Genomic DNA, 27428 nt, shown 5'->3' on the forward strand with positions numbered 1-27428 from the left:
AAATGGCGTGCGATAGCACACGAAAATCGTCAAAATGAGGATTATGCCCTTTGGGGCTCATTTGACCTTGAAAATGGGTCGGGATGGACGTGAGGGTCAACCAGCTATATAGCCAAGGTCTTGACGGTCGTCTGCAAAAATATTCGACATTTTTTACGTCGGAATCCGAATCATCCAATAAATGGTGTGTTGTACACGAAAATTATCGAAATGGGGGTTATGCGCGCTTCGACGCTTGTTAGATCTTGAAAGTGGGTCGAAATTATCGTGATGGACAACCGGCTGCATACCCAAGGTCTTGACAGACGTCCACAAAAATTTTTGGCATTTTTAACGTCAGGATCCGGATCACCAAAAAAATGGTGTGCTGTAGCACACAAAAAAATGAAGAAATGAGGGGTATGCGCTCATCGGGGATCATCTGAGCTTTAAAATGGGTCGGACTGGACGTGAGGGCCAACCTGATGCATAGCCAAGGTCTTGACGGACGTCCACAAAAAATTTCAGCATTTTTGACGTAGGATTCCGTATCACCCAAAAACTGGTGTGCTATAGCAAACGAATATCATCGAAATGGGGAGTATGCGCGCTTCGGGGCTGGTTTGACCTTGATAATAGGTCGGACTAGCCGTGAGGGCTAACCTGATTCATAGCCAAGGTCTTGACGGACGTCGACAAAAAAATTTGGCATTTTTACGTCAGAATCTGGATCACCCAAAAAGTGGTGTATTATAGCACACGAAAATCATCGAAATGGGGGGTATACCCGCTTCTGGGCTCGTTTGACCTTTAAAATAGGTTGGAATGGTTGTGAAGGCCAACAGGCTGCATAGGCAAGGTCTTCACTGACGTCAACGAAAAATTTTGACATTTTTTATGTCGGAATTCGGAACACCAAAAAAATAGTGTGCTATAGCAAACGAAAATCATCGAAATGGGGGTATGCGCGCTTTGGGGTTGTTTTACCTTTAAAATGGGTTGTACTGGCCATGAGGACCAAGCGGATGCATATAAAAGGTCTTGACGGATGTCGACGAAAATTTTTGGCATTTTTTATGTCGGAATTCGGAACACCCAAACAATAGTGTGCTATACCACACGAAAATCGTCGAAATGGGGGTATGCGCGCTTTGGGAATTGTTTGACATTTAAAATGGGTCGTACTGGCTGTTAGGGCAAACCACTGTGAAGAAAAGGTCTTGATAGACGTCCACAAAAGATTTTGGTATTTTTGAGGTCGGAATCCGGATCACCCAAAAAATGGTGTGCTATAGCACACGAAAATCGTCGAAATGTGGGGTATGTGCACTTAGGGGCTCGTTTGGCCTTGAAAATAGGTCGGAATGGCCGTGAGGGACAACTGACTGCATAGCGATGGTATTGACGAACGTCAACAAATTTTTTTGGTATTTTTGACGTCATAACCCGGATCACCCAAAAAATGGTGTGCCATAGCACACAAAAATCATTGAAATGGGGGGTATGCGCACTTCAGAGCTCGTTTGACCTTTAAAATGGGTCTTACTGGCCGTGAGGGCCAACCGGCTACATAGACAAGGTCTTGATAGACGTCCACAAAAAATTTTGGCATTTTTAACGTCGGATTCTGTATCACCCAAAAAATGGTGTGCCATAGCACACAAAAATCATTGAAATGGGGGGTATGCGCACTTCAGGGCTCGTTTGACCTTTAAAATGGGTCGTACTGGCCGCGAGGGCCAACCGTCTACATAGCCAAGGTCTTGATAGACGTCTACAAAAAATTTTCGCAATTTTGTTTTCGGAATCCGGATCACCCAAAAAATGATGTGCTATAGCACACGAAAATCGTCAAAATGGGGGGTATGCGCTTCGGCGCTCATTTGACCTTGAAAATGGGTCAGGATGGATGTGATGGTCAACCAGCTATATGGCCAAGGTCTTGACGGACGTCTGCAAAAATTTTTGGCATTTTTTACATCGTAATCCAGATCATCCACAAAATGGTGTGCTATAGCACACGAAAATTGTCGAAATAAGGGTTATGCGCGCTTTGAAGCTTGTTTGACATTGAAAGTGGGTCGGAATTTCCGTGAGGGCCAAACGGCTGCATTCGCAAGGTCTTGATAGACGTCCACAAAATTTTTTGGCATTTTTGACGTCAGAATCCGGATCACCCAAAAACTGGTGAGATATAGCACACGAAAATCATCGAAATAGGGGGTATGCGCGCTTCGTGGCTGGTTTGACCTTGACAAATGGCTCGTACTGACGTCGGAATCCTGATCACCCAGAAAAGGTGTGCTATAGCACACGAAAAAATGAAGAAATGAGGGGTATGCGCGCTTCGGGGATCATTTGACCTTTAAAATGGGTCGGACTGGCCGTGAGGTCCAAGCAGCTGCATAGCCAAGGTCTTGATGGACGTCCACAAAAGATTTCAGCATTTTTGACGTCGAATAATGTATCATCCAAAAAATGGTATGCTATAGCACACGAAAATCATCGAAATGGGGGGTATGTGCGCTTCGGGGCTGGTTTGACCTTGATAATAGGTCGGACTAGCCATGAGGGCCAACTGGATTCCTAGCCAAGGTCTTTACATACGTCGACGAAAAATTTTGGCATTTTTTACGTCAGAATCCGGATCACCCAAAAAGTGGTGTACTATAGCACACGAAAATCGTCGAAATGGGGGGTATGCCTGCTTCTAGGCTCGTTTGACCTTTAAAAAAGGTCGGAATGGCCATGAAGGCCAACAGGCTGCATAGGCACGGTCTTCACAGACGTCTATGAAAAATTTTGGCATTTTTGATGTCGGAATTTGGAACACCCAAAAAATAGTGTGCTATAGCACACGAAAATCGTCGAAATGGGGGATATGCGCACTTAGAGGCTTATTTGACCTTGAAAATAGGTCGGAATGGCCGTGAGGGACAACTTACAGCATAGCCATTGTATTAACGAACGTCAACAAAATTTTTTGGTATTTTTGACGTCGAAATCCGAATCACCGAAAAATGGTGTGCTATAGCACACGAAAATCGTCGAAATGGGGGGTACGCCCACTTCGGGGCTCGTTTGACCTTTAAAATGGGTCGGACTGGCCATGAGGGCCAACCGGCTGCATATCCAAGGTCTTGAATGATGTATACAAAAACATTTGACATTTTTGACATCGAAATCCAAATCACCCAAAAAATGATGTGCTATATCACACGAAAATCGTCAAAATGGGGGTTATACTTGCTTCTGGGCTTATTTGACCTTGATAAAGGGTCGGACTAGCCATGAGGGCCAACAGGCTGCATAGCCAAGGTCTTGAAGGACGTCTGCAAAAAATTTCGGCATTTTTGACGTCGGAATCCGGATCATCCAAAAAATAGTGTGCTATAGCACACGAAAATCATCGAATGGGGGGTATGCGCGCTTTGAGGATTATTTGACCTTTAAAATTGGTCGTACTGGCCTTGAGGGCCAAGCAGATGCATAGCAAAGGTCTTGACGGACGTCGATGAAAAATTTTTGACGTCGGAATTCGGAACACCCAAAAAATAGTGTGCTATACCACACGAAAATCATTGAAATTTGGGTATGCGCGCTTTGGGGGTTGTTTGACCTTGATAATAGGTCAGACTAGCAGTGAGGGCCAACCGCTGTGTAGAAAAGGTCTTGACAGACATCCACAAAAGATTTTGGTATTTTTGAGGTCGGAATCCGCATCACCCAAAAAATGGTGTGCACGAAAATCGTCGAAATTGGGGTATGTGCACTTAGGGGCTCGTTTGACCTTGAAAATAGGTCGGAATGGCCGTGAGGGCCAACTTACTGCATAGCCATGGTATTGACAAACTTCAACAAAAAATTTTGGTATTTTTGACGTCATAATTCGGATCACCCAAAAAATGGTGTGCTATAGCAAACAAAAATCATTGAAATGGGGGGTATGCGCACTTCAGGGCTCGTTGACCTTTAAAATGGGTCATACTGGCCGTGAGGGCCAACCGTCTACATAGACAAGTTCTTGATAGACGTCCACAAAATTTTTTGGCAATTTTGTTGTCGGAATCCGGATCACCCAAAAAATGATGTGCTATAGCACACGAAAATCATCAAAATGGGGGGTATGCGCACTTCGGGGCTCGTATGACCTTGAAAATAGGTCAGAATGGCCGTGAGGTCAAACCGGCTGCATAGCCAAGGTCTTGACGGATGTCTACGAAAAATTTTGGTGTTTTTGACATCGAAATCCTGATCACCCAAAAAAAGGTGTGCTATAGCACACGAAAATCATCAAAATGAGGATTATGCGCTTCGGGGCTCGTTTGACCTTGAAAATGGGCCGGGATGGACGTGAGTGTCAACCAGCTATATATCCAAGGTCTTGACGGACGTCTGCAAAAAATTTCGGCATTTTTGACGTCGGAATTCGAATCATCCAAAAATCTGTGTGCTATAGCACACGAAAATTGTCGAAATGGGAGTTATGCGCGCTTCGAAGCTTGTTAGACCTTGAAAGTGGGTCGGAATTGCCGTGAGGGCCAACCGTCTGCATACCCAAGGTCTTGACAGACGTCCACAAAATTTTTTGGCATTTTTGACGTTGGAATCCGGATCACCTAAAAAAGGTGTGCTGTAGCACACGAAAAAATGAAGAAATGATGGTATGCGCGCTTCGGGGATCATTTGACCTTTAATGGGTCGGAATGGATGTGAGGGCCAACCAGTTGCATATCCAAGGTCTTGACGGACGTCCACAAAAAATTTCAGCATTTTTGACGTTGGATTTCGTATCACCCAAAAAATAGAGTGCTATAGCACACGAAAATCATCGAAATGGAGGGTATGCACTTCGGGGCTTGTTTGACCTTGATAATAGGTCGGACTAGACGTGAGGGCCAACCCGATTCATAGTCAAGGTCTTGACGGACGTCGACAAAAATATTTTGCATTTTTTATGTCAAAATCCGAATCACCCCAAAAATGATGTGCTATAGCACACGAAAATCATCAAAATGGGGGTATGCGCGCTTCGGGCTCGTTTGACCTGTAAAATAGGTCGGACTGGCCGTGAGGTTCAATTGGCTGCATAGGCAAGGTCTTCACGGACGTCTACGAAAAATTTTGGCATTTTTTATGTCGGAATTCAGAACAACCAAAAAATAGTATGCTATAGCACACAAAAATTATCGAAATGGAGGGTATGCGCTTCGGGGCTTGTTTGACCTTGATAATAGGTCGGACTAGACGTGAGGGTCAACCCGATTCATAGTCAAGGTCTTGACGGACGTCGACAAAATTTTTTTGTATTTTTTATGTCAAAATCCGAATCACCCCAAAAATGATGTGCTATAGCACACGAAAATCATCAAAATGGGGGTATGCGCGCTTCGGGCTCGTTTGACCTGTAAAATAGGTCGGACTAGCCGTGAGGTTCAATTGGCTGCATAGGCAAGGTCTTCACGGACGTCTACGAAAAATTTTAGCATTTTTGATGTCGGAATTCGAAACAACCAAAAAATAGTATGCTATAGCACACAAAAATCATCGAAATGGGGGTATGCACGCTTTGGGGGTTGTTTGACCTTTAAAATGGGTCGTACTGGCCTTGAGGGCCAAGCGGATGCATAGCAAACGTGTTGACGGATGCCGATGAAAAATTTTGGCATTTTTATGTCGGAATTCGGAACACCCAAAAAAAGTGTGTTATAGTACACGAAAATTGTCGAAATGGGGGTATGCGCGCTTCGGGGGTCATTTTACCTGAAAATGGGTCGGAATGGCCATGAGGGACAACCGTCTACATAGCCAAGGTCTTGATAGACGTGCACAAATAATTTTGGCTTTTTTTACGTCGAAATTCGGATCACTCAAAAAATGGTTTTCTATAGCACATGAAAATCGTTGAAATGGGGGGGTATGCGCGCTTTGGGGCTCGTATGACCTTTAAAATAGGTCAGAATAGACGTGAGGGCAAACCGGCTGCATAGCCAAGGTCTTGATGAATATCTACGAAAAATTTTGGTATTTTTGACGTCGAAATTTCGAATCACCCAAAAAATGGTGTGCTATATCACACGAAAATCATCAAAATGAGGATTATGTGCTTCGAGGCTCGTTTGACCTTGAAAATGGGTCGGGATGGACATGAGGGTAAACCATCTATATATCCAAGGTCTTGACGGACCTCTGCAAAAAACTTTGACATTTTTGACGTCGAAATTCGGATCATCTAAAAAAAGGTGTGCTATAGCACACGAAAATTGTTGAAATGGGGTTATGCGCGCTTCGAAGCTTGTTAGACCTTGAAAGTGGATCGGAATTGCCGTGAGGGCCAACCTTCTGCATATCTAAGGTCTTGACAAACGTCCACAAAAAATTTTGGCATTTTTAACGTCGGAATCCGGATCACCCAAAAAAGGGGTGTTGTAGCACAAAAAAAATGAAGAAATGAGGGGTATGCGCGCTTCAGGGATTATTTGACCTTTAAAATGGGTCGGACTGGCCGTGAGGTCCAACCAGCTGCATAGCCAAGGTCTTGACGGACGTCCACAAAAAATTTCAGCATTTTTGACGTTGGATTTCGTATCACCCAAAAACTGGTGTGCTATAGCACACAAAAATCATCGAAATGGGGGGTGTGCACGCTTCGGGGCTGGTTTGACCTTGATAATAGGTCGAACTAGCCGTGAGGGCCAACCGGATTCATAGCCAAGGTCTTGACGGACGTCGACGAAATTTTTTGGCATTTTTTACGTGACAATCCGGATCCACCCAAAAAGTGGTGTGCTATAGCACACGAAAATCGTCGAAATGGGGGGTATGCCCGCTTATGGGCTCGTTTGACCTTTAAAAAAGGTCGGAATGGCTGTGAAGGCCAACAGACTGCATAGGCAAGGCTTCACAGACGTGTACGAAAAATATTGGCATTTTTTATGACGGAATTCGGAAAAACCAAAAAATAGTGTGCTATAGCACACAAAAATCGTCGAAATGGGTGTATGCGCTTTGGGTGTTGTTTGACCTTTAAAATGGGTCGTACTGGCCTTGAGGGCCAAGCGAATGCATAGCAAACGTCTTGACGGATGCCGATGAAAATTTTGGCATTTTTTATGTGGGAATTCGGAACACCCAAAAAATAGTGTGCTATACCACACGAAAATTATCGAAATGGGGGTATACGCGCTTCGGGGGTTGTTTGCCCTTAAAATGGGTCGTACTGACTGTGAGGGAAAACCGCTGTGTAGAAAAGGTCTTGATAGACGTCCACAAAAGATTTTGGTATTTTTGAGGTCGAAATCCGGATCAACCAAAAAATGGTGTGCTATAGCACACGAAAATCGTCGAAATGGGGGATATGCGCACTTAGGGGCTTGTTTGACCTTGAAACTAGGTCGAAATGGCCGTGAGGGCAAACTGGCTGCATAGCCAAGGTCTTGACGGATGTCTACAAAAAAATTTGGTATTTTTGACGTCGGAATCCGGATCATCCAAAAAATGGTGTGCTAATAGCACACGAAAATCGTCAAAATGAGGATTATGCACTTCGTGGCTCGTTTGACCTTGAAAATGGGTCGGGATGGACGTGAAGGTCAACCAGCTATGTAGCCAAGGTCTTGACGAACGTCTGCAAAAAATTTCAGCATTTTTGACGTCTTATTTCGGATCATCCAAAAAATGGTGTGCTATAGCACACGAAAATTGTCGAAATGGGGGTTAAGCGCGCTTCGTGGCTGGTTTGACCTTGATAATCGGTCGGACTAGCAGTGAGGGCCAACCGGATTCATAGCCAAGATCTTAACCGACGTCGACAAAAAATTTTGGCATTTTTTACGACAGAATCCGGATCACCCAAAAAGTGGTGTACTATAGCGCACGAAAATCGTCGAAATGGGGGGTATGCGCACTTAGGGGCTCATTTGACCTTGAAAATAGGTCGGAATGGCCGTGAGGGCCAACTGACTGCATAGCCATGGTATTGACGAACGTCAACAAAAAATTTTGGTATTTTTGACGTCATGATCCGGATCACCCAAAAAATGGTGTTCTATAGCACACAAAAATCATTGAAATGGGGGGTATTCGCACTTCAGGGCTCGTTTGACCTTTAAAATGGGTCGTACTGGCCGTGAGGGCCAACCGTCTACATAGCCAAGGTATTGATAGACGTCCACCAAAAATTTTGGCAATTTTGTTGAAGGAATCCGGATCACCCAAAAAATGATGTGTTATAGCACATGGTAATCGTCGAAATGGGGGGTATGCGAACTTTGGGGCTCGTATAACCTTTAAAATAGGTCAGGATGGCTGTGAGGGCAAAGCGTCTGCATATCCAAGGTCTTGAAGGATGTCTACGAAAAATTTGGTATTTTTGACGTCGAAATTCGGATCACCCAAAAAATGGTGTGCTATAGCACACGAAAATCGTCAAAATGAGGATTATGCGCTTCGGGGCTCGTTTGACCTTGAAAATGGGTTGGAATAGCCGTGAGGGCCAACCGGATTCATAGCCAAGGTCTTGACGGAAGTCGACGAAAAAATTTGGCATTTTTTACGTCAGAACCCGGATCACCCAAAAAGTGGTGTGCTATAGCACACGAAAATCGTCGAAATGGGGGGTATGCCCGCTTCTGGCTCGTTTGACCTTTAAAAAAGGTTAGAATGGCCGTGAAGGCCAACAGGCTGTATAGGCAAGGTCTTCACGGACGTCTACGGAAACTTTTGGCATTTTTGACGTCGAAATCTGAATCACTCAAAAAATGGTGTGCTATAGCACACGAAAATCGTCAAAATGGGGGGTATGCGCACTTCGGGGCTCTTTTGACCTTTAAAATGGGTCGGACTAGCCATGAGGGTCAACCGGTTGCATATCCAAGGTCTTGAATGATGTATACAAAAGATTTTGGCATTTTTGACATCGAAATCCAAATCACCCAAAAATGATGTTCTATATCACACGAAAATCGTCAAAATGAGGGTTATACACGCTTCTGGGCTTGTTTGACCTTGATAAAGTGTCGGACAAGCCATGAGGGCCAACCGACTGCATAGACAAGGTCTTGAATGACGTCTGCAAAAAAAATTGGCATTTTTAACGTCAGAATCCAGATCATCCAAAAAATAGTGTGATATAGCACACGAAAATCATCGAATGGGGGGTATGTGCGCTTTGAGGATTATTTGACCTTTAAAATTGGTCGTATTGGACTTGAGGGCCAAGCGGATGCATAGAAAAGGTCTTGAAGGACGTCGATGAAAAATTTTGGCATTTTTTATGTCGGAATTCAGAACACCCAAAAAATAGTGTATTATACCACAAGAAAATCGTCGAAATGGGGGTATGCGCGCTTTGGGGGTTGTTTGACCTTGATAATAGGTCGGACTAGCAGTGAGGGCCAACCGCTGTGTAGAAAAGGTCTTGACAAATGTCCACAAAACATTTTGGTATTTTTGAGGTCGAAATCCGCATCACCCAAAAAAATAGCACACGAAAATCGTCGAAATGGGGGGTATGCGCACTTAGGGGCTCGTTTGACCTTGAAAATAGGTCGGAATGGCCGTGAGGGCCAACTGACTGCATAGCCATGGTATTGACAAACGTCACAAAAAAATTTAGTATTTTTGACTGTATAATCCGGATTACCCAAAAAATGGTGTGCTATAGCACACAAAAATCATTGAAATGGGGGGTATGCGCACTTCAGGGCTCGTTTGACCTTTAAAATGGGTCGTACTGGCCGTGAGGGTCAACCGTCTACATAGCCAAGGTCTTGATAGACGTCCCAAAAAATTTTTGGCAATTTTGTTGTCGGAATCCGAAGCACCCAAAAAATGATGTGCTATAGCACACGAAAATCATCAAAATGGGGGGTATGCGCGCTTCGGGGCTCGTATGACCTTGAAAATAGGTTAGAATGGCCGTGAGGTCAAACAGGCTGCATAGCCAAGGTCTTGACGGATGTCTACAAAAAATTTTGGTATTTTTGACGTCGAAATCCGGATCACTCAAAAAATGGTGTGTTATAGCACACGAAAATCATCAAAATGAGGATTGTGCGCTTTGGAGCTCGTTTGACCTTGAAAATGGATCGGGATGGACGTGAGGGTCAACCAGCTATATAGCCAAGGTCTTGACGGACGTCTGCAAAAAATTTGCATTTTTGACGTTGGAATTCGGATCATCCAAAAAATGGTGTGCTATAGCAGAAGAAAATTGTTGAAATGGGGGTTTTGCGCGCTTCGAAGCTTGTTAGACCTTGAAAGTGGGTTGGAATTGCGGTGAGGGCCAACCGTCTGCATACCCAAGGTCTTGACAGACGTCCACAAAAAAAATTGGCATTTTTGACGTCAGAATCTGGATCACCCAAAAAAGGTGCACACGAAAAAATGAAGAAATGAGGGGTATGCGCGCTTCGGGGATCATGTGATCTTTAAAATGGGTCGGACTGGCCGTGAGGTCCAACCAGCTGCATAGCCAAGGTCTTGACGGACGTCCACAAAAAATTTCAGCATTTTTGAGGTCGGATTCCATATCACCCAAAAAATGGTGTGCATAGCACACGAAATTCGTCGAAATGGGGGGTATGCGCGCTTCGGGCTGGTTTGACCTTGATAATAGGTCGGACTAGCCATGAGGACCAACCGGATTCATATCCAAGGTCTTCACGGACGTCGACGAAAAATTTTGGCATTTTTTACGTCAGAATCCGGATCACCCAAAAAGTGGTGTACTATAGCACACGAAAATCGTCGAAATAGGGGGTATGCTCGCTTCTGGGATCGTTTGACCTTTATAAAAAGGTCGGAATGGCCGTTAAGGCCAGCAGGCTGCATAGGCAAGGTCTTCACGGACGTCTACGAAAAATTTTGGCATTTTGGACGTCGAAATCCGAATAACCCAAAAAATGTTGTGCTATAGCACACGAAAATCATCAAAATGGGGGTATGCGCATTTCGGGGCTCGTTTGACCTTTAAAATGGGTCGGACTGGCCATGAGGGCCAAGCGGCTGCATATCCAAGGTCTTGAATGATGTATACAAAAAAAATTGGCATTTTTGACATCGGAATCCGGATCATCCAAAAAATGGTGTGCTATAGCACACGAAAATCATCGAATGGGGGGTATGCACGCTTTGAGGATTATTTGACCTTTAAAATTGGTCGTACTGGCCTTGAGGGCCAAGCTGATGCATAGCAAAGGTATTGACGGACGTCGATGAAATTTTTTTTGACATTTTTAATGTCGGAGCTCGGAACACCCAAAAAATAGTGTGTTATACCATATGAAAATCGTTGAAATGGGGGTATGCACGCTTCAGGGGTTGTTTGACCTTTAAAATGGGTCATAACTGTTGTGAGGGAAAACCGCTGTGTAGAAAAGGTTTTGACAGACGTCCACAAAAGATTTTGGTATTTTTGAGGTTGATCACCCAAAAAATGGTGTGCTATAGCACACAAAAATCGTCGAAATGGGGGGTATGCACACTTAGGGGCTCATTTGACCTTGAAAATAGGTCGGAATGGCCGTGAGGGCCAACTGACTACATAGCCATGGTATTGACGAACGTCAACAAAAAATTTTGATATTTTTGACGTCATAATCCGGATCACCCAAAAAATGGTGTTCTATAGCACACAAAAATCATTGAAATGGGTCGTACTGGCCGTGAGGGCCAACCGTCTACATAGACAAGGTATTGATAGACGTCCACCAAAAATTTTGGCAATTTTGTTGTCGGAATCCGGATCACCCAAAAATGATGTGCTATAGCACATGAAAATCGGTGAAATGGGGGGTATGCGCGCTTTGAGGCGCGTATAACCTTTAAAATAGGTCAGAATGGCCGTGAGGGCAAAGCGTCTGCATAGCAAAGGTCTTGACGGATGTCTACGAAAAATTTTGGTATTTTTCACGTCGGAATTCGGATCACCCAAAAAATGGTGTGCTAGCACACGAAAATCGTCAAAATGAGGATTATGCGCTTCGGGGCTCGTTTGACCTTGAAAATGGGTCAGACTAGCCGTGAGGGCCAACCGGATTCATAGCCAAGGTCTTGACGGAAGTCGACAAAAAAATTTGGTATTTTTTACGTCAGAATCCGGATCACCCAAAAAGTGGTGTGCTATAGCACACGAAAACCGTCGAAATGGAGGGTATGCCGGCTTCTGGGCTCGTTTGACCTTTAAAATGGGTCAGAATGGCCATGAAGGCCAACAGGCTGCATAGGCAAGGTCTTCACGGACGTCTTTGGCATTTTTGACGTCAAAATCCGGATCATCCAAAAAATGGTGTGCTATAGCGCACGAAAATTATCAAAATGGGGGTTATGCGCGCTTCGAAACTTGTTAGACCTTGAAAATGGATCAGAATTGCCGTGAGGGACAACCGGTTGCATACCCAAGGTCTTGATAGACGTCCACAAAAAATTTTGACATTTTTGACGTCAGAATCCGGATCACCCAAAAATTAGTGTGCTGTAGCACACGAAAAAATGAAGAAATGAGGGGTATGCGCGCTTCGAGGATCGTTTGACCTTTAAAATGAGTTAGACTGGCTGTGAGGGCCAACCAGCTGCATTGCCAAGGTCTTGACGGACATCCACAAAAAATTTCAGCACTTTTGACGTCGGATTCCATATCACCCAAAAAATGGTGTGCTATAACACACGAAAATCGTCGAAATAGGGGGTATGCGCGCTTCGGGGCTGGTTTGACCTTGATAATAGGTCGAACTAGTTGTGAGGGCCAACCGAATTCATAGCAAAGGTCTTGACGGACGTCGACGAAAAATTTTGGCATTTTTTACGTCTGAATCCAGATCACCCAAAAAGTGGTGTACTATAGCACACGAAAACCGTCGAAATGGGGGGTATGCCCGCTTCTGGGCTCGTTTGACCTTTAAAAAAGGTTGGAATGGCCGTGAAGGCCAACACGCTGCATAGGCAAGGTCTTCACGGACGTCTACGAAAAATTTTGGCATTTTTGACGTCAAAATCCGAATCACCCAAAAAATGGTGTTCTATAGCACACGAAAATCGTCAAAATGGGGGGTATTGCGCACTTCGGGGCTCGTTTGACCTTTAAAATGGGTCGGACTGGCCATGAGGGACAACCGGCTGCATATCCAAGGTCTTGAATGATGTATACAAAAAAAATTGGCATTTTTGACATCAAAATCCAAATCACCCAAAAAATGATGTGCTATATCACACAAAATTCGTCAGAATGGAGGTTATACACGCTTCAGGGCTTGTTTGACCTTGATAATGGGTCAAACTAGCCATGAGGGCCAACCGGCTGCATAGCCAAGATCTTGAAGGACGTCCACAAAAACTTTCAGCATTTTTGATGTCGAATCCGGATAACCAAAAAAATTGTGTTCTATAGCGCACGAAAATCGTCAAAATGGGGGGTATGCGCGTTTCAGGGCTCGTTTGACCTTTAAAATGGGTCGGACTGGCCGTGAGGGCTAACCGGCTGCATAGCCAAGGTCTTGACGGACGTTCGATTCCCCAAATCATTTCAGAGATCTTAAAACATTGAGAAAACAATTTTTGGGTGCTTTGAGGCCTGATCCATTGGCATATACACACGATAAATTAGGGAATTCGGGCGATTTTTTAAAAAGGGCTTGTAAATGTGAAATAGGCATTAAATATGATGAAAGTATACGTGAAGGTTCTCCAACACGTTATGGAGGTCCTCATAAAGTTTTTTGAGAATAAATTTGTGGGTGCTCCAGTCGCTAGATCATGAGCTATACACACGAAAAATCGAGAAATTTGAGCAACTCTTAAAAAAGGGGCTTGTAAATGAAAAAAAGGGCGTTAAAAATGGTGTGAGTATATGTGAAGGTTCCCCAACTAATTACTGAGTTCCTCAAAAAGTCTTATGAGAAAACAATTTTTTGGGTGCTCCGGGCATCAGATACATTGGCTATTTTTTAAAAAAAATTGAGAAATTTGGGCGATTTTAAAAAAAAAGTTTGTAAATGCAAAAATGGCGTTAAAAATGGTGTGAGTATACATGAAGGTTCCCCAACACATTACGGAGATCGTCATTAGGTTTTTTGAGAAAATAATTTTGGGTGCACGGGGCACCAAATCCGTGAGATAAAATACACGAAAACTCAGGGAATTGGGTGATGCTTAAAAAGGGCTTTTAAATGCGAAAATGGAAATTAAAAATGGTAGAGTATACGTGAAGCATCCCCAACTCATTACGGAGGTCCTCATAAAGTTTTTTGAGAAAAAATTTGAGTGCGGCGGGAGCTAAATTTATTGCTAATACACACAAAAATCGGACATTTAGGTGCTCCAAGCGCCAGACCCATGTGCTAACACATGAAAAATTAAGAATTTTGGGTGATTCTTCAAAAACGCTAGTAAATGTGGAAATGGACTTTAAAATATAGTGTGAGTATACGTGAAGGTTCCCCGACTCATAACGGAGGTCTCATAGACTTTTTGAGAAAAAAAATTGGATGCTCCGTGCGCCAAATCCATGGGCTAATACACACGAAATATCATAGAATATAGGCAATTCTTGAAAGGGGTTTGTAAATGAGAAAATGGGTGTTAAATGGCGTGTGTATACGTGAATGTTCCCCAACTTATTACGGAGGTCCTCAAAAGTTTTTTAGCAAAGAAATTTGGATGATTCAAGCGTCAGATCCATGGGCTAATACAAATGATATATTGGGAAATTTGGGCTATTCTTTAAAAAAGGCTTGTAGATGCGGAAATAAAAGTTAAAATGGTGTGACTATTTGTGAAGGTTTTTAACCCTAGCACTCCTCCAACTCATTATAGAGGTCCTCATAAAAAAATTTGGGAAAAAATATTTGAGTGCTCCAGCGCTAGATCCATGTGCTAATACACACGAAAAATCGAAGAATTTGGGTGATTCTTAAAAAAGGACTTGTAAATATGGAAATGGACGTAAAAAAATATTGTGAGTATATGTGAAGGTTTCCCAACTCATTACGGTGGTCCTCATAAAGTTTTTTGTGAAAAAATTTTGGGTACTTCAAATGCTAGATACATGGACTAATACACACAAATATTTGAAATAATATTTAATTCTTATTTTTGTGGCCCCAAAACTCTTTTTAAAAAAACCTCATGGATGGACGTCATAAAATTTGAAGTGAAAAAGTATGATTTAGCGATAGATACTACATAAAAATTCTAGACTAATACACTAAAAAATCGAGATAATTTTGAAATTCTATTTTATCGCTCCAAAATTCAAAAAAAAATGATGTGAGATTCCATGTATCGTCACAAATGGACCCATAAAATTTGAGGTCACAAAGTATAGGTTAGCAATACTCTAAAAAACTAATAGACTAATATACATGAAAAATATGTATAATCTTGAAGTCCTATTGTTTGGCTTTCAAAAATAGTCGTGTGGATCATGAATAGGCTATGAGAATCGTTCAATAGGTCGTAATGGATGAGCCCATAAAATTTAAGGTTAAAAAGTTTGGGTTAACTCTACTCTAATAAATTCATAAACTAATGCACACGAAAATTCAAGAAAGTTGCATCAACAATACTCTAAAAAAAATCATGGACTAATAGTACACACACGAAAAGTCGAGATAATCTTATAAACCTAGTTCTAGCCCCACAATTTCAAAAATATGAGCTTGGTACAACAATACTACGAAAATATCATGGACTAATACATACGAAAAATGGAAATAAGCCTAAAATTTCAATATATAATATGGCAATGGAAACTTAGTTGACCTTTGTTTACAAAAAAAAAATGGAAATCAGGAATTGGAAGTTACAGAAAGTAACAAGCAAAGAGTGACTTGTACCAAATTCAGTTAACTTACAACACAGATAAAAGCAGCACTACTCTCTTTCCAATTTTCTCTACAAAAAAATGTCCTCAAAGAAGAGTAAAATGCTCGAATTTCGCGGATCCGAATCTAAAAGTAAGTGCAGTAATACAATTTCTACAGGTTTAACTCAATAACCCCAGCACTCCTCCAAGCTACAAATGGGAGATGTGAAGGAGTCTCAGTTTCATGTTTTAATGACCTGCAAACAGTGAAAACCGATTAGAGGGTAACTCAAAGATGCTATCCATCTAGAAAACGACACCTATGTTAGTAAACAATGCGATGAGTTCCTAGTCAAACAAACTTGTTCAACATATCGTTAACCAATTACTTCAACTGAGACTGATACAATTAACAACTCTTATCTGTGTCACATTAAAATGGTACCCAGGGAGTAAAGTTACTACGTTCAGAAGTTAAAAGAAAAGGGTACCCAGGGAGTGATATCTAAAACACACTTCTAATATATAGGTATTTTTTATACGTTTCCGTGTGGCTTTCCAGAAACTGCAGAAAAGAAAAGCCCACCTAAACTAACGATTCAATGGAAACATACGAGGCAAAGACAAGGAAGTTGTAAAATGTCTTTATAGATGAAGTAGGGTACCTTTGCTGTCTAGGAGAGGACCATAACAACACGATAAGATCAATTGCCTCCCTTCTGCTTGAGTGTTATTTTGTCTCCCAAGCTAAGAGCAATTCCTTGTGTTTTGCTTCTTATTCTAATATAACCACTCAGCTTACCATCTGATTGCTTTTCAATGCTCAAATTCACCAAAGCATCCTCTCCAAACACACTCTTTGCATAAAGATTAGCAGCAAGGAATCCACATTCATCTTCCAGAGCAGATCTGGAATTATGTACGAAAGCAAATACCGTAAAAGTTATACATTGATCAGCAGCCATGTACCACAAGGAAACAGGACTTAAATGACTTAAAGCAACAAACAAGTAACACGTTACTTCTTTCTCTTGATAAATCAACTCACAGGTAACTTTTACATTCTACAAGGAACTTGAATATATATATTTCGACACACAATTACACAAGTGCGCACACACATGCAGAGATGTATACTGAATACGGCCTCACATATGCAGCGATTGAAAAACAAAACATCTACTTGATCTATCTTCTACATTTGGTGCAATTAAAATACACTCAACAAGTGTAGATGAAAAACTGTTACAATAAAGAAACTGATCTCGAGATGATAGAAAAGAAACTAAGTAGTAACCCTCAATTAGAAGAGTACTAGACAAATCTAATTTGGAAAAAAGAATCTCATTTCTTGGTCAGCACAATATGATTCTGGTAGATGAAGTTAAAAACTCTACGGGAGTAAAAAAACGAGGTTTGTTCCAACAGTTCGCAGCATTGCATACAGTTAAACAAATGCTGTCTATGGAGAATATACACACTCTACAATGTAAATTATATTTGATATCAATAAAAACAAAATAAGAAATAAGAAAATGCAAATTAAAAAGTAATGATCAAACAGCAATAACCATAATATAGCACGTAGCGAGTGACCAGAGAACTCACGGTGCAGTCAGACACTTCATGTTGGTTGATTTGATAATATGGTCAAGAAATCCTTTTTCATCTTGAATGACAGTGTTGACAGCAACCTGCAAAGTAAAATCTTAGCCTGAGGAGCTCATGGTTTTGATCAGACCACTTCAGTCTGGACTATTCATCAGTGCATAAATTTATAATTCATGTGTCTGTTGCTCTGTTATTTTTACAGTAGGACAAAGAAAAGTCCACACGAGAGTCTAATAGCGTCAAATCACAAATGTACTTGTTAAATCAAACAACTCCATTAACAGATCAAGATTCAAGAACACACATCAAAGAAACATACTAGCTAGAGAACTATATCACCTTCGGACCACTAATTTCCGAAAAAGAATTGGTAAACCCACTCGTAACCCATTTTGAAGGCACCCAAAAAAACCCAGAAATCACATGACATAATTCATCAAAACATAAGAGAACGACTTTGTCTCAATTCTCCAACTCAAAGGAACGGATCTTTTATGACATCAAAAGGCATAGAGAATTAGAAGCAGCAAAAAAAGAACTATCAAATGATTGTGAAATAATAAAGCATGGCATTCTACCTTGTTTTCCCACTCAAATTCAGCCCACATAGTTCTAAAAGCAGCCTCACTGCAAACAGCAGGAGAGATGTAATCCATGATGTCAATATGGATATCATTGAGCACAACAACAGTTCGCTCGAGCACATTTGAAGACTCATAGACAATGTTACCAAAAATCACTCCAGTCTCGGTGGAAGACACCTTGATATTAGCTTTTATCTGCTTGCTTGACTCAGGAGCTATAGTATAATTCTGTGGACGCTCAACGAGCTTAAGATCACCCATGGTTGCCAGTTCCAAACACAAATTCTGAAGTGTCTCTTTGGTTCGATTTATCACGGTAACATCTAGGACAATGTCATAATGATGAACTGTTACATATGCTTCAGCATAAACAGGATCACTAAATCCTGTAAGTTGCAGTACCCTGCTTAGCTTGTTAGCATCATTCTCATCCTTGACGAATTCTCCAGTGGCACGTTTCAAATCATCCTGGACTTCATCTTCCAACTCCAGTTGGCTCATTCCCTGGCATACATATATTTAGTTAGGACATGGAGAAGCAACTATTGCATTTTGATTCTAAGCACCAAGGGAGAAAAAAATGAATTAACTAGACAAACCCTCGCATGATTTAGAAACTACTGCACAAATTAGTTAAATAAGGAGAACGAAAAAAAAAACTTGAGCCTTAAAGTAATATAGGTTCATTTCAATTAAGACGGGACATGGATAGTGAAGATTCATATATAGCCAATTGTAACTTGTTTGGGGTAGAGGAATAAGGTGTAATTAAGTTACAACTCAAATATTCTTTAGAGGGAGGACAAATAGAGAAGGTGAAAGGGGTTGGATAGTGGGGACCAGAGCAAATTATGTCTTCGTTATATTAATAGATAAAGAGCCTACATATTGTATTCTACCCCTTTTCTATAGCAACAAAAAGTAATTTTGACCTACACGTTTTAGCTGCACATATAATACAATAACCTTAGGAACATGTGCAACCATACGACCTTCGCTTCAAGTCTTAACACCAACGTTGTTGATGGAAAAGCTCGTGCTTTCCACGATCCACATGACCTAATTATCAACCTTTTTGGGGCTCAAAGTCCACTTTCATTCATTCACAATTTTTGGAGATTCAAAACGCAATTGGCACCAAAAACACCCCAAACCTCTAATACGTGGACAGATTTAAGTCTGTAATATAGTAATAAGAGTTATTTGTCTATACAACCATATTTTTTTGAAGTTGGAGTATTTGTCTACACAACCATATTTGTGACATTTATTTCCTATTTTATTTGTTATATAGAATGAAAATATTATTTAATTAGCTGGAAAAGAAAACTATTCATTTTAAATTGAATAAGACTCAAGAAACAACAAAAGGAATCTGTTTCGCTGTGAAACTTTTCTCCATTTTAATGGTGCTACAAAGAAAGAAAAATGATACAGTATCAATTGCCAATGAGATCTTACAGTTGTGTATATAAAGTGAAATGTAGTCAAATACAACAACATACACAGTATATTGCTACAAGTAGGGTCTGGAGGAGGGAGGGTTTACACAACCCTTACCCCTATCTTTGATGGGTAAAGAGGTTGTTTCTGATAGATCCTTGACTCAAGAAAACTGTTTTCCGGAATAATTTAAAAGAAATGCCAAATGTAGTCGGTTAGCATAATCTAAAACAAAAAACTCAAAATTAGAGTTCACGGAATTGCTCAATTTTTCTTACTTTGTATAGACAGGTCAGGTGCAAGGCAAGTTAAGTTTTACTCCAGAAAGTGCCGCCAGTATTAGAAAGTCCAATTTTTTGCACTACACATATAAATTAGGGAAAGATTTCCAATTTACTCTATTGGTAAATTACAAGGACGCATCACACCTAATACATTCTTTTTTAAAGGAAACTTCATCAATTTTTTACTCCCCATGCTTAAAGAAACTCACCAAAACACATGTATAACTCTAATTATTTGATTGAAATACTATCATGGAGATAAAAGACAAAAACTAAGCCATGAAAACACAGAGGTAAACCAGAAATAAACTACTTTTCTTTTCCTCGACAGGCAGAAATAAACACCCAAAATCCCAGATGGGTATGTGGTTCGGCAAGGTGGAAAAATAAGACAAGATGAGAATGACCCATGTAGGGCCTGAACGAAGACAGATTAAGGAGTATGGATACAAGATCAGACTGTCTGTTATGCTGGTCAGTTAACAAAAGGTTTACTAATTAACATCTTCAGTAGATAGCAAGTGAAGTATAAGCAGGAATTAGAAAAGAGAACCTCCTGTATCGTCCAAACACACCATGTTTCAGATAGAAGTTTCTTACCTTCCTACTCTTCAAATGGTAGAAATCAATGAGGTCATCTGGCTGGGAGTGAGAAATTTGTGCCTTTGCTTTGATCTCCTCCGTCTCTCGTAGTTGTTTATCAGAAAGCATATTAACAAAACTCTCGCGACAAGAGCTCAACCAGATCTTCCTAACCTCATTGCCCGTATTACAGAGCAATCTTATGCAAAGAACTATTCTGTCAAAAGAATCATTGTCAATTGGGTGAGGAAGAGCATGAGACTGCCCTAGCTGTATCATTGAGACCATGATCAGTAATGCATTTGTTGTAGCTTTGTTCAATTCAAGTTTTGATGGCTGAACTTCTTCCAGCCTCAGAATGAGCTTAGTCAGTGTACAAGCAACAACTGCTCCCAGGAAGAAATCACCAGTGAGAAGAAGGGATCTCAAGTTTCCAGTGGTTAAAGATCCTTGAACAACTGTCGGGGGAGAGAAAGCAGTTTCAGATGCAGCACTTTGAGTAGCATATGTCCCATCAGCAAGTACAGCTGGTCTTCTAGATGACAAAGTAGTAATGGAGTTTGCTTGCTGAGTCTTTTTTGAAGAATCAGCAGCTTCACTTTCCTCAGAAACTGAGAAAAATGGTAGGTCTCCAAGGCACTGCTTGATAGTTGCGATGCCACTCTCAACTTCAGAGAGAGATAGACAATACTCTCCAATGATCCAAAGGGCACAGGAACAAACACGTGCTGCTCGAATTTGGTAGAAAGTGTCTAGTAACCTTGTCACAATGGAAACCCTTAATTTTGGGTTTGTTTCAATAATCTCCCGGACAAAAACGACCACATCAATTGCAGAAGCAACGTTGCTGTCACCCAAGAAGTCCATCAATAGATGGACCACAGTGCTTGCCACTTCTGGGAACTTTATGGCACATGAATGAATGGCTTGGATGAGCATTTGGCGGTACTCACCATTTTTCTCAAGCTCACCACTTTGAGTTTTCACAACTTCTTTCTTCAGAGTGAGAACAACCTCATTAATATTCCTGGGAGTGATCAATTCAAGAACAATGTCTAGTGTTTTTCTACGGATATCAAGGTTCGGGCTGGAAAGTGCTCTAAGGACATCCATTATCATATCAACCATGACATCTTTATGCGAAGATTTCAATTCATTCAGTCGATCAAGCACGATGAGCTTAACATTGTTGTCACTTTGAGATTGAAGAAGTTGACAGTAGGTGTTGGCTGCAGCTCTTATAGCACTTGGGGCAGAAGATAAAGAAACAAGAGTTCCAGCACATTCATATGTAACAGCAGCAGAAGGGGCAGTTAACAATGATATAATAATTTTGATATACCTCCCTTTCTCCGCTTTGTTTGTCCTGCAAACTTTTCGAATCAAATCCAATACAACCATCTGAAGTAACTCGCCCCAATCAGAGACTCTATCAACATGAGTCAAGAGGTAATTGATGGCACGCTCCTGAGCACATTGGAAGAGCATAAGAAACGCATTCCTCTTAGCAGATGGATCCTGCTCAGTGGTTAGGAGATTCTCAATCTTCTCTGGTGCGTCTACCAGGAGCTGCTCACCATGTGGGAGCTTGTAAACAGACATCACAGCAAGAATTGCATTCCTCCTCACAAATGGATGTCGGTGCTCCAAGTTGTTCATAATTGATGGAATAAGAGGTTCAATTATATCAACCTCATTCAGCCTGCAAAGAAATCTCAACGTAGCTCCACGAAGGTACTCATTGGGATGCTGCAAATTATTCCTCAAGTTCTGGCAGATTAGGATCATCTCGGGCAGCACACGCCCCTTAGAATCTGTCTTCTCAATGATCTCCAAATACAAAAGTAACAGTTTTTGAATTGTGTGATCCTCAGAAGGCAAGACATATCTAATAATAGTGATGAAGAGCTGAGGTAGGGTTTCTCCATTCAATAAAAGCATTACGGCTTTCTTCATAGCTTCAACCTTGGCGGGGATATCATTTCCTTCAAGTGCTTCTTTGATCTCATTGGCAAGAGCAGGCGTACCCTTATCAAAATGTATCAACAATGAGCATGACTTCTCCATTTTATTCTTCTAGTCACCTTACCTGAAATTAATGTATCTTCTCATAAATTTCGACCTGATAATATTTATAGTTACAAAAGAAGGAATATAGTCATAAGGATCAAGAAAAGGAGTCCTAGTTTTCTTCTATTGCGCCAGTTAAATTACTACAATTGCTGTTCTATCTATCAACTCTGTGAATGCATCTATTTTACAAGGAGATCAAAAATCACAATACGTCTTAAAAACTGGGGAAAAAGCACGAAATGAACTGCAAGATAATTAAACTCTTAGGGGTTGTTTGGTGTGAGGGATAAAAATAAATAGTCTAGGGATAACATTTTGGTGTCTTGTTTGGTTGCCAAGTTTGGGATAACTTATCCCACCATTTATACCATAATGATGGGATAACTTATCCCACATACATGGTGGGATAACTTATCCCGGGATATATAATCATGGGATAACTTATGCCCAACCAAACGACCCCTTAGTGATGCTCCTTTGATTCTTTAGCAATATAAGGAACAGACAACCCAATACCAGATTCAATCTTACTACAAGCCAGAATCCAAGTCAATACTAAATTACATTATTGAAGTGGAGAACACAAGAAAAATGTGATATTGAAATTTAAAAATTACTGAGTTTATGTTGTTATGGAGTTTATGTTGTTACGTAATGGTGCACTTAAACACGGGGTAGAGCTACTATAAAAAGGTAAGGTAAACGATAAATTAGGATTATTAAATAACAAGTAAAAACAAAATGAAAAAAAAAAAGAAGATAATGACGCAATCACACCAAATCACTTGTTACACAAAATGGAACTTTTCTTTGTTACCTATCGATAAAGTTAACGATACGATCAAATAAAACTTAAGTAAAAAGCAAAACAAGCATTATAGTTAAACTAACAACATAATATAACAGCATAGGTAACAACCTTCCAAACAAACTGGAAGAAGCACACAGCTTTTCTTATTCAACCACCAAAGTCAGATCCACAAATTGATCAAAATAGCATAACGAACAAGACATCTAACCGTAAACCATCAAATATCTCAAGTTGGATGCCAACCCAATAAGCACAGCACAGATACAAGATGACCCAGGTGGAGAAATCGAGAAAAGAGCAGAACTAGGAATAAATTTTTAAAAATGTGTGGTGACAACCCAATAAGCAAACACAGATACAAGAGGACCCAGATGGAGAAATCGGGCAAAGAGCAGAACTAGGATGAAAATTTTAATGTTTGGGGTCAACCCAGTAAGCAAGCATGGATACAAGATGACAGAGATAGAGAAATCGAGCAAAGAATAGAAGTAGAACAAAAATTAAAGTTCGACGTCAACCCAACAAGCACACCGCAGATAAAAGGGTACCCATACAGAGAAATGGAGCAAATAACACAACTAGGACTAAAAATCAGTTGTACACGTACTATAAATCGATCAAACTAGCATGACTGAACGAGCCATTTAGCCCTAAGCCATCTAATTCCTAAAGTTCAACGCCAACCCAATAGCAAATCACAGATGTAAAATGACCCATATATAGAAATAAAACAAAAAACAGAACTACGACAAAAATTAAGTTTGATGTCAAACCAACAAGCGAACCACAGTTACAAGGGTACCCATATAGAGAAATCGAATAAACAACACAACTAGGACGAAAATCAGTTGTACACATAATATAATACGATCAAACTAGCATAACTGAATTAGACATTTATCCCAAAGCCATCAAATTCATAAAGTTCAACGCTAACCCAATATCCAAATCACATATACAAGATGACCCAGATATGGAAATAATACAACAAACAGAACTAGGACAATAATCGAATGTCAAGCCAACAAGCAAACCACAGATACAAGGGTACCCATGTAGAGAATTCGAACAAATAACACAACTAGGACGAAAATCAGTTGTACAATAGTATAATTCAATCTAACTAGCATAACTGAATGAGACATTTATCCCTAAACCATCAACTTCCCGAAGTTCATCATCAGCCCAATATGCAAATCACAGATACAAGATGACCCAAATAGAGAAATCCTGCAACAAACAGAACTGGGACAGAAATTAAAGTTTCATGTCAACACAACAAGCCAACCACAGATACAACGGAACCCATATGGAGAATCGAATAAACAACACAGCAAGGACGAAAATCATTTGTATACATAATATAATTCATCAAACTAGCATAACTGAAGTAGAAATTTAACCCTAAACCATCAAATTCCTAAACTTCAACGTCAACCCAATAGAGAAATCGTGCAACAGACAGAACTAGGACAAAATTGAAGTTTGATGTTAACCCAACAAGCAAACCACATATACAAGATGACCCAGATACAGAAATCGTGCAAAAAACAGTCCTGGAACAAAAAATTTAAAATTTAAGGTTAATCTAAAAGGCAGAGCACAGATACAAGATGACCCAGATAGAGAAATCAAACAAATAACACAACTACGATATTAGAGAAACCGATCAAAATCGATAGCTGAACCAAGACATTTAGCCCTGCACCATCAAATTCCTAAAGTTTAACGCCAACCCAATACGCAAATCACTGACACAAAATGACCCAGATAGAGAAATCGAGCAAAGAACAGAACTTGCATGAAAATTAGTTATACACAAAAATCTAAATCGATCAAACTAGCATAACTGAACCGAGACATTTAGCCCTAAACCATCAAATTCCTAAAGTTCAACGCCAACCCAATTCGCAAATCACTGATACAAAATGACCCAAATAGAGAAATCAAACAAAGAACAGAACTTGGACGAAAATTAGTTATACACAAAAATCTAAATCGATCAAACTAGCATAACTGAACCGAGACATTTAGCCCTAAACCATCAAATTCCTAAAGTTCAACGCCAACCCAATTCGCAAATCACTGATACAAAATGACCCAAATAGAGAAATCAAACAAAGAACAGAACTTGGACGAAAATTAGTTATACACAAAAATCTAAATCGATCAAACTAGCATAACTGAACCGAGACATTTAGCCCTAAACCATCAAATTCCTAAAGTTTAACGCCAACCCAATTCGCAAATCACTGATACAAAATGACCCAAATAGAGAAATCAAGCAAAGAACAGAACTTGGACGAAAATTAGTTATACACAAAAATCTAAATCGATCAAACTAGCATAACTGAACCGAGACATCTAGCCCTACACCATCAAATTCCTAAAGTTCAACGCCAACCCAATACGCAAAGCATAGATACACGATGACCCAGACATAGAAATCGAGCAACAAACACAATTAAGGACGAAAATCAATGGCGCACAGAAGATAAAACTGATTAAACAGTAGCAGAAATTAAACAATAACACACTCACCAGATCAAATCCAGCAAATGTTGAATCAGATTGAATCTTCAGAGGAGAAATTCGGTTGTAGGAACAAAAAATTTGGTCTATACTCAGATCTGCAAGATCCAGAGAGAGAGTGTGAAGAGTGTGCTGTTTGTTAAGTTGTAAACAATAAAATATAACAAAACGGAATGTTCAAATATGTTATCGAACTTTGATAGATTTTTCATAAAAGGATTATTTATTCCTTTTTTAAAAGTTTGGTTTATAAGTTATTTACGATTGAGAAATGATTCAATATTATTTGTTAGCAAAAATAATATAATTGAGTCGAATCTCTAAGAGGCGTTTGATGTATAGGTCTTTTTTTAAAAAAAAAATTGACGGCATAGTTTAAATTATCAAATATAAAAATGATTCTAAAATAACAAAATTATTTTAAGTTAAGAAATAATCGTATGAATACGAGTTATTTTTCTCACGGAAATAGTACTCTAATAGACTAAACGAATGATATTGATGAATTTTTTCTCAAAGGTCAACGATATATTTGAATTTTTTCTATGTGATAAACTATAAATGAAATAGTTAATACCTTATTTTTGTTAGGAATAATACATGTAAATGTATTTTTTAAACTTGATTTTAATTGATATATATTAGTTTTTTAGAGTGAATGAGTAATATATTTCAAAAATTAATAAGAAGACACAAAATTTTACTCATAAATCACACTAGTTGAATGCGTTTTATGCCTTATATTTTCATCTATTCTATTGAGGTATCTGAGAAGAGTTTATTCAAATTTTCAACGACATGAAATTTTTCTAAAAGATAAAATATTTATCTTTTCTAGATATTATAAAAGTAATAAATAAAATAAATAAATATATCTATAAAATAGTGGACAAATAAAATTAAAAGGAAGGAGTAATATAGATATCTCGGAAGCGTTTCTTCAAGTTTTCAACGACATTACTTTTTTTTTAAAGATAAAATATATATTTATTTTTTCAGCTCTTCTATTTAGATATCTGAAAAGTATTTTTTAAAGTTTTTCAACGACATGACATTTTTTTAAAAGATAAAATATTTATCTTTTCTTGATATTATAAAAGTAATGAATAAAATAAATAAATATATTTTTAAAATACTTGACAAATAAACTGTCACGACCCAAAACCGAGCCGCGACTGGCACCCACATTTACCCTCCTATGTGAGCGAACCAACCAATCTAAACCTTAACATTTCAATTTAATATCAACATAAAGCAATGCGGAAGACTTAAACTTATTAATAAAAGACAATTCAATAACTTCTAAAATTCAACATCTATTATTTCCCAAAATCTGGAAGTCATCACCACAAGAACATCTATGATCAAATTACTAAACTAGGAGTATTCTAAGAACTAAAATAACAAAAGCTAGTCCATGCCGGAAACTTCAAGGCATCAAGACATGAGGAAGGAGATCCAGTCCAAGCTAGAAGCATTAGCTCACCCTGAAGATCCGGTGTGACGAAGACTGGCTAGAATTACTGTTGAGTCGAAGATGACGGCACGTTTGCTGCATTCCACAATATACAAGAAGAAAACATAAAAGTAGGGGGTCAGTACAACCACAAGTACTGAGTAGGTATCATCGGCCAACTCAAAATAGAAAGCAATATATCTCAGATAACATCATAAAATCAACTAATATTCTTAACATGTGATAGCAACAAGTATAAACATCATTTATA

The 27428-nt window shown here is 39.8% G+C and overlaps 1 protein-coding gene across 1 annotated transcript; it reads right to left on the reverse strand.

Moving 5' to 3' along the window:
• Positions 1-15684: 15684 nt before the first annotated feature.
• On the reverse strand, positions 15685-25887 carry LOC107005545 (coatomer subunit beta-1-like). The gene is made up of 6 exons (XM_015204173.2): positions 25711-25887; positions 20304-22374; positions 17971-18480; positions 17390-17475; positions 16447-16690; positions 15685-16038 (listed from the first exon to the last, which is right to left on the reverse strand). The coding sequence occupies exons 2-5, from the start codon at positions 22350-22352 to the stop codon at positions 16486-16488; spliced, it is 2850 nt and encodes a 949-aa protein (XP_015059659.1). The 5' UTR covers positions 22353-22374; positions 25711-25887; the 3' UTR covers positions 15685-16038; positions 16447-16485.
• Between the last annotated feature and the right edge of the window lie 1541 nt (positions 25888-27428).

The sequence above is a fragment of the Solanum pennellii genome, chromosome 1 (genome assembly GCF_001406875.1).
Source record: "Solanum pennellii chromosome 1, SPENNV200".
Classification (NCBI taxonomy): domain Eukaryota; kingdom Viridiplantae; phylum Streptophyta; class Magnoliopsida; order Solanales; family Solanaceae; genus Solanum; species Solanum pennellii.

Excerpts from the sequence above, each read along its gene's own strand:
- LOC107005545 (XM_015204173.2), bottom strand. The coding sequence starts at position 22,352 with ATGGAGAAGTCATGCTCATTGTTGATACATTTTGATAAGGGTACGCCT. Across the intron at positions 18,481-20,303 it reads ACCATTTGAAGAGTAGGAAG|GGAATGAGCCAACTGGAGTT; the intron begins GTAAGAAACTTC and ends TATGTATGCCAG. Across the intron at positions 17,476-17,970 it reads AATTTGAGTGGGAAAACAAG|GTTGCTGTCAACACTGTCAT; the intron begins GTAGAATGCCAT and ends TTTACTTTGCAG.